At 34.7% G+C, this 8,556-nt stretch overlaps 1 protein-coding gene across 1 annotated transcript in view; it reads left to right on the forward strand.

Annotated features, from left to right (window-relative positions):
* The window catches only part of SLC1A7 (solute carrier family 1 member 7), a 50,330-nt gene extending 42,414 nt beyond the window's left edge, over nt 1–7,916 (forward strand). The window contains exons 9-11 of the mRNA XM_032217320.1: nt 2,371–2,505; nt 4,669–4,768; nt 5,206–7,916. Of these exons, the coding sequence (XP_032073211.1) occupies nt 2,371–2,505; nt 4,669–4,768; nt 5,206–5,442 (472 nt within the window). The 3' untranslated portion in view covers nt 5,443–7,916. The remainder of the gene's footprint in view (nt 1–2,370; nt 2,506–4,668; nt 4,769–5,205) is intronic.
* Nucleotides 7,917–8,556: the final 640 nt, after the last annotated feature.

Raw genomic sequence — 8,556 nt, forward strand, 5'->3', positions numbered from 1 at the left:
TTTCACTGCTTTTTAAAGATCTGCCGTTTTCTTGTGGAAAAAATATCCACAGCTTCTCTTTGATTATTTAAATATAAGTGGATTAGTATCCAAAGATGGTAGTAGTTTATCAAGCTAAAATAATAAATAAGTTTATTATTTTAAAGTAAGTTTTAAAATAATAAATTATTTTACCAAAGCATTTTAAGAAAGCCACCTTACGTATCCTAACCCTTGGGTTTCTATAAGATGAGGATATTGTAACATATAATTCAATTCCTTTTCTTTTTGTGCTGCATCTGTTCCTTCTGAATAACTTTTATTTTTCAATTATTGTAGTCCAGTTCTGAAAATTATCCCACAAAATCTCAGTTAAAATTTTGAATCATATTTGTTTTCTTATATTGGGACCTCAAAGTCATCTGGTTTATTTTCCATTCTCTGAGAATTAATATACAAAGAAGGGAGGACATTAACTTTACAAATCAAACTTGTTCCTGAGTTTTTATTGTACAATTTAAGAGGCGCCAGAGGAATTAAAGAGGAAATTCTGTACATGTTACACAACATATTCTTCCTTTTCTTATTACTTAGCATTTACCAACATTGAATCCTGGTATCATGACTGATTTTTGAGCCATTTTTGAGATTTTTGTATTCGGCTCTGTACATTTAAAAGCTTCAGAAGTTGAACTGAACAACTAAGGAATGCATAACTTAAACAATCCTTTTTCTTTTGTAAATATTCTTTTAGTTTTCTTTGTTTTTGTAAATACAAAAAAAATGAGGGGGAAAAGTAGATTCATCTGGAGAATATTTACTAGCAATACTGTACAGCTTAGCATAAAACATTAAGTGGTTGCGATCTGTACAAACTTGACAGATTTCCATAAAGCAGTATTATCAGATCAAAACAAAACAAAACTCTTTCGCAAAATGTCTATGTATATGACTGAATTGCTGCTAGATCAGACATAGTGTTACTTTATCCCAATTCAGCCTATTCAGCTTTGTATTAATCCGTGCTTATGTAGCTATGATTTCAATTCTGCCCCGTGCTGGGATTTACTGCTGAGAGCAGGGAAATTCCTCCTATTAGATCAAGTGCGATGATTGCCTTGTTCTTTACTAAACAGCATATTAAAGAAAACTTGAATTACTTACAAGGCGCAGATCAAATAGCTGCATACTGTACAATCTAGCAGCTTTGGTAAGTCACAATATATACCATGGCTGATGGCTATATCACCTTGGTCACACAGAAGTTGACAAGAATTTAGTGAAAGATCAAGACTCAATTCCATCTCTGCAACAGCCTTTAAAACAATAATTTCATTCATTCCAATAATTGAATTATTTCATACACAATATCATTAAAACCTGTTGGATCTCAAAGATTTAAGAGAATTGTAATCATACCGCAGCCAGCAATCCAATCCAATGTTAAGTAAATAAAGCCCATTTATTTTAGTGGGTTTAGGAGTGCTTAATTCTGCTGGATTATGGCTCATGAATATGGTTGTTTCTCCTGCCATCTGCAGAGACCTATTTTTTGAATTGATTGCCACCTCTAGAAGACAAGCACCACTTGGGGCAATTACAACCTGATGATTTGACCATTTCCATAAATTTTCAGCAAACTGACAAGAAGTTGAATTTAGGCAGTCGAAGTACTGTTTGGGTTCACTTAGAATGGATAAATTGCAGATCTTGGGACGGGAAATATATGTGGATGTATATGTCTTCATAACACCACCCCCTTATCATCATGATCTATATTTGAAGAGCAAGAGATAAAATTATGGTTACTATAAAATTGTAGTCCATTGGTTCTATTTGAATGGTTTCCCTCTGTGATGCTGCATTTGGGGAAAGTTCCTGCTGATGTTAGAGAAAAATTATTTCAAATGTCAAGTAATAGTTTGAGAAAGAGAGATGGTGGCAGAATAGAAAGAGAAAACTTATCTTCTGTTTCATGATCCCTCAGGCTGTTCTACAAAACATGCATGTAAACTACTGTGATAAAATTAAGGCCACATTTACTTAACCTAACCTTACAGCTGGTGGCAGATGCCTTTAAATTTCTGCCTGTGAAATGTCAATCTTGTTGCTTTTCCTTGATTTTATTTCTCATGATCCAAACAAAGAAATTATATCCTGGACCCAACTCTACTAGTAAAACTCTGGCATCATGCAAAGTTGACCTTACTTATATTGGGCAGTCCTGTGTTTTATTTACCTTGTTCAGGGGAATTCTGTGCAACTGAATGCAGAGTAAAATGTATTTGATTCTTATGCCAAGTACATTAGTTCTTATTAATGATCAAGTTATCCAGTTTTGGATGTACTTCTGTGTTACATCATTATGATCTTTCTGCTTGTTTATAAAAGCATTACGGCAACAGCTGCCAGCATAGGAGCTGCTGGAATCCCACAGGCTGGCCTTGTGACCATGGTCATCGTTTTGACATCAGTCGGGTTGCCTACAGATGACATCACTCTAATAATTGCTGTTGATTGGGCTCTGTAAGTAGTGCAAACATTTTCTTTTCTTTGCATTTTTCTAATTGGATATATGAGGATTGAGTGGTTCAGTTTTTAGGGAGTTATCACTCACTTTGTTGTCGATGTTGAGTACATGGTCATGTCAAGGGGGTAGCAAAGCTCACTCATGGTTTTACTTTCTGTTTGTCAAGTTTTTCATCTGCTGTTACATTACAAAACAAAAATATAAGAATTATCCTTCCAGATTCAAACCAAAAGATATCTTTTCAGTGTATAGGTAGTTCTTGACTTGCAATTTGGTTGCTTAGGGACCATTCAAAATTCCAAAGACCTCCCCACAAAATATTTACAACCCAGAACTGAAATTCTGAAGGACAGTCTCCCCACCCATCATCATGTGACTGCATTATAGATATTTGGCAACACATTTGCAGCCATTTGTAGCATCATGTGGTCACATGACCATGATTTATTATGGTTTGGCTGAAAACTAGCATTTATTTCAAATTTTCAGCCCCAAAAACCCCCACCATAGATTATAACCATGGACAGCACAAAAACAGAAGCATCCTTTATAGGGGAAGCAAACTTGAGAGAGATTGCAGAGCAGATTTTAACAAAGCATTCATGGGAACGAAGGGCACAAAATGTGAACATAAACAGATCCATATCTTCATTTGTACCTACGTAAGTGGCAAATAAAAAATCTTTCCGTTTCAACTCAGTTTTATACTAAAGAAGTCAAACTCTGAACATTGCTGATTTTGGATCACGTTACTCTTTTCTAAGCCAAACACCTGGATGTTCCTGAATTTTAGTTTTATGACCCACATCAATATAATAACCATTGTGATTGACGTCTCAGATGGGCTCATTGTACTGAAAAAAGAATGAAGAAATCATATGATGCATTTCAGATTTAATGTACCTCTGCCAAATGAACTTGAGTCAGCTTCAAACAATGCATTAAAAGTAACTCCGGCCTTTTCCTCTAGTTTAAATTCCTTAAGTCAATGTAAAGTTTTACTTAGAAAAAAAAAATTCCTCAGCATTGATCTGTGATAATCACAATTCATAATATAATTACCGGTAATTTTTTGTTACAGTTTTAAAATCAACTGTGGATTTATTTTTTTAAAGTTACCAAAAGCTAACAGCAAATGCAGACACTAGAGAGAGATTAATCTAAAATGCAGCATCAGACATTCTGTTCTCTATTTGTCTTCTGAGAATTTATTCCTCAGTTTCCTACATTCTTCTATATATCCCTCAGCTATAAATGTCCAAATCTGATTGTTTTTCCAGTTGAAATCCAAATGTTTTCTAGTTTCCATTTGGACTGGCTTTACATCTTGCTTGTGTCTTTGGCTTATTTTCTTCCCTTTTTTAAATAAAAAATCCTATGTGGTCTATTCTACCTTCTTGTTCTTCTGTTTTCTTCTAAAAGCATTTTCCAGTTTTATTTAACATTTGGCTTTTAAGATTGTTTGCTTTGTTTATAATTTCCTTCCTTCCTTCCCTCCCCCCTCTCTCTTTCTTTCTTTCCCTTTAAAATTGTTGCACCAGACTCTCGACTTTATAATTAATTCCAGATCTATTCTCTTGGAGATTCCTGGTGCCAAATATGTCACAATTCTGGAGACCATAAGTACAATGCTGGTTAGATTTGAAGATTTGGTTTGGAAAATTCAGTTATTTATTTATCACAAAAAAAAATTTTGCTCAATTATTTCTTGTTTTGAATCGTATCTAGGAAAGCAAACAGAGGGCAATATAAAATCTGTGAAAGTTTTTTCCTTCTCCAGTTATTGTTCTGCTTAATTTTATAAAAATGGAAAAATCAAATACCAGAGTCAACATAAAAAGTAGGCGTTTATGAAACAAATTAGGAAAATGTTCATGGAGTGTTTTTTATTTCTTGTTGGCATTATGCTTTCATACCATAAAATTAATCCATGAGATTTCAGTATTGGAACAATTTGATCTGCCATAGTGTGATAGCCTACATGTTTAAATTAATTAGGTACTTTTATTCCTAGCCCTGTGCTATATTATCTGTTGAGTAAAATAACATCAGCTTGTGTGCAGGTACTGTTACTTTCTGTATAAATAACTATATAGATTGATGAACATTTACACAAGGAAAGAAAAATGTCATTTTAATGCCTTCATTTTGTTTGACAGAGACAGATTTCGGACAATGATCAATGTTTTGGGTGATGCTCTTGCTACTGGAATAATGGCGCATATTTGCAGAAAAGAATTCACTGCAGAAAGATCTGAGGTAGGAGAAAACTGATGTGATACTTTGAGGACTCACTTTACCAAACAGAGATAATTAGGTATCTCTTTTAGAGGCATTCTGTGTAACGGTGTGTCCTACCTATAATTTTGTTGGAGTATTGTGGTTCACATGGTTAGGGTGCTGGGTTGGAGGTTACCAGGCCTGCGTTCGAGATCCGAGTGCTGCCGTAGGGTAGAGTGAGCTCCTGTCCTCTGCTGCAGCTCCTGGCAGGGACATGAAAGGAGTCCTAACAGAGCCTTCCGCCAAGCCACGGTGATGTGACCGGCTAATTCTTTCAACCCAGAAGTGCCTTGGTGCTTCCAATATGAGTGTGAGGCAATCTATAATTTTGTATGCTAAAATGGAGTATAAGTATAGAAAAGTATTTTAGAATAATGAAGCATTGTAATAGTATGACCCCCTTGTTCAATTCATAGGTGCCTTTGATTGGAGAAACAAAACCTGTTAGTATCCGCAAAATTATTGCTTATCAGAAGAATGGCTGTGTGAAGTCCGTGAATAAAATGTGTGGACCTGAACCAATCAAAACAACACTGCATCACTTACCTATCCAAATGGAACAAGAAGAGAATCACTCAGAATGTTACACAGAGAAATCCAACAATAAAGACCACTGTACTATTGAAATCAATGAATTGGAAACAAATGTGTAATGTACAGTTAATCCTAAAAGTCTCTGAAAACAAAAGAATATCCTGTAAATGAGGTTGGGACATGGCCTGCTCGTTCAATGGCAAGGCATGAAATGACTGTTATTCCTGAACTGAGGTTATAAAATAGCTGTGGACACCTGTGAAGACAGAAGGCTTCATGGAAGATGGGTTCCATTGGTCGGTTGGGTTAGTAGAAAGGAATTAATCACTGGACAAATGTTGTTTACAGATATGGTGATGTTTTTAAGAAGAAACCTTCTGATCCATTGAACTGATTTCTACTAAATCACCCTGTCTTCTGTTTTTCTAATCAAAATGAATATTCCAGAAATTCATTAATGTTCTATTCTTAGTTTTAAATGTATTACTAACTAATGGATTAAAACTAAATTGTGGATGGGATCAAGTCCTGGTTACTGAGCCTGAGTTATGTGAAATAAAGTATTGTTATTAATCTGCTGATTTGGATACATTGTGATCATAAGCAGTGGTTAGTTTCTAATGGAAATTAGTCTGGTTTCCTACAGTTGCATAGATGAAGGTGGAGTGAACAGTGCATGAATTCAGTGGCCTTGAGAGGTCATTAAACTGGTGTTACGTGCAACCTGGGTTGAAATTGTTTAACAAGTCATTCTTGTTTGCAGCTTCATTCTGCATTCTTCAATGTTCTGAGTGAATATTGTAGTAGCTTTCTGGTTGTAATCCAAAATAATGTTTTTAATTTATAACATCCTATATGGCTTGACACTTAAGTATCTTTGAGACTGCCTCCTTCAACCAGGTGAGACCTTTATGTTCCAGGAGAAACTGTTAATACTGTTAATCCCCAACACCACTTTGGGAGGGGAGGGGAATTAAGACCCAGGGTGTTGTTTCTCTATGATGGTCCCTGTTATATAGAATGGCTGTCCTGAAAAAAGATTGGCGCCATCAATAAAAGCCTTTTAAAAGCTAGTTAAAATCTAGAAGCTTGTTAAAATTGGGGGATTTGGGATGAATTGTGATAGAACTGGAGCTCTTAGATAATTCTAATTTTAATGTAACTTAAGTTTAATTTTAAGTTACTATGGAAGTTTTAGTGTTGCATTTTACAATTTTTATGAATCCTCCAAGAGTTTCTTGAAGTGGCACTATATAAATTTAAGGAATGAATGAATAGACCAATGTGATTTTTATATCCACCACCACATGCATTTCAAATAGTCAATTTCTAATAGTAGTTTCGATGGACTTTTGACTATGATGGTAGCAACATCAATGATCATGTATAGAAATCCCATTGTATATTAAAGATTCTCAGAGCCCTTTTATTTTTATTTTGCATTATTTGGAGAGATAAATTGCAACTAATACTGTTTGTTACATATTATTTTCTAAGGTTTACAATGTATATATTATAATAGTATATTTTTGAACTGAGAAGAATTATGTTTTGTTTAATGAGGTGATAGAGCAGGGGAGTTTTATTTTTAAGATCCCTAAAAATAAAGTATCAAGCCCCATTCTAAACTTTCCCTATCATATTAGCCTCCTAAGTAGTTCCTTATATTTTGCATCTCTTTTGGTTCCACTTCTAACTTGGTAAAATCCACAGTGACTAAATTTGTGTTTTTCAACTGTTGCAACTTTAAGATGTACAGGTACGGGATGCTGGCTGGAGAATTCTAGGATTTGAAGTCCACACATCTTAAAATTGACACGGTTGGGGGGAAAAACTGGTCTAATTATAAAAATTCCTAACCAAAATAACTGGTGCTAAAAAGGCTATACAATGTTCTGTAATCTATATAGCTTCTATGTGTGATAGTTTGGCCCCTTGTGGTCTGAGTAAATATAACTTATAATTTAGCATATGCAATTGTGGCACAATTTCATTGTAATGATATATTCAGATGAATAATGTTTCTATGATTGCTGTCTATAAATGCAAATGATTGAACTTGCTCCCACCCCCCTACACACACAAATATGCTATGTAAGGTATCTTGGATGACTTTCTTCAGAGCCAGTTCAAAGCTTCAACTCTATCGTCTTGTACTTTTAATTTGGAAATGGCTTCCATTTGGAGCAGTTTAAAGCAAGTCTGAGACAAGAAGCAAAGTTCTGACTTTTGAATTGCTGCACCACTCTTACAGCCCATTAGATGGAAGGAGATAGAGGGAATTAGTGCTTTTATAGCTTTAATACTTGGGCTAAAAGTTTGAATTTTTCACAAAAAAGACTAACGTTGAAGAGTCAGTTACAAAGCTCATTTCCTGAAAGTGAACCAAATATTGTCATTCATGACCCAAAAATATTGGGATAACAAAATAGAGGAACATGGTGTTTATCACCAGTGATGTTTGCAAGGGAAAATAAAATAGCATGCAATCAGTTTAGATTTTGGCAGCTGTGGCTTATAGGACGAGGTATATCTGCCAATTTTTTAACTTGTTTCATTCATATATATATATATATAATTTGCGTGTGTGTATGTGTGTATGTGTGTATATGTGTATATATGTATATATATGTATGTATGTATGTATGTATGTATGTATGTATATATATATATATATACACATACATACATACACATGTACATACATACATACATACATATACATATACATATACATACATACATACACGCCTTTCCTTTGGCAGAAGTGTCCAAAGCAGTTTTTTTTTTCTTTTACCTTTGGACACTCCAGATGCAATATATAACTCTATGGAATCATCAGCAGTGGCCTTCACCAGGTTGGCAATGATCAGGGGGTGGAGATTCTGGGCTGTATATCTCCCATAAGGCAAACTTGTAAATAATTTGTTATTTTGTGCTCTGTTCAAGGAAATCTGGCTCCTTCTACAGCTGGAAACAATTCTCTTTTTCAGTGCCTGTCATGGAAGAAGGGTTTTTGTGAAGTTTTAGCTTACAAGTCCTTGTGTGACCTCTTTCACTCTCTCTTCTCCAGTGCTCTATCTTTTATGTTTTGAATGTTTATTTCCACTGATCATTTATCATTCTTGCAAATATTTTATCCCTGCCTTATTCCTTATTTGAGAGAAAAAGAAGTTTTATATTTGTCTAGTTTGTTGAGGAAGAGAGATGGGACCATTTGGGAGGAGAAATGT

Source organism: Thamnophis elegans, chromosome 5 (assembly GCF_009769535.1).
Source record: "Thamnophis elegans isolate rThaEle1 chromosome 5, rThaEle1.pri, whole genome shotgun sequence".
Taxonomy (NCBI): domain Eukaryota; kingdom Metazoa; phylum Chordata; class Lepidosauria; order Squamata; family Colubridae; genus Thamnophis; species Thamnophis elegans.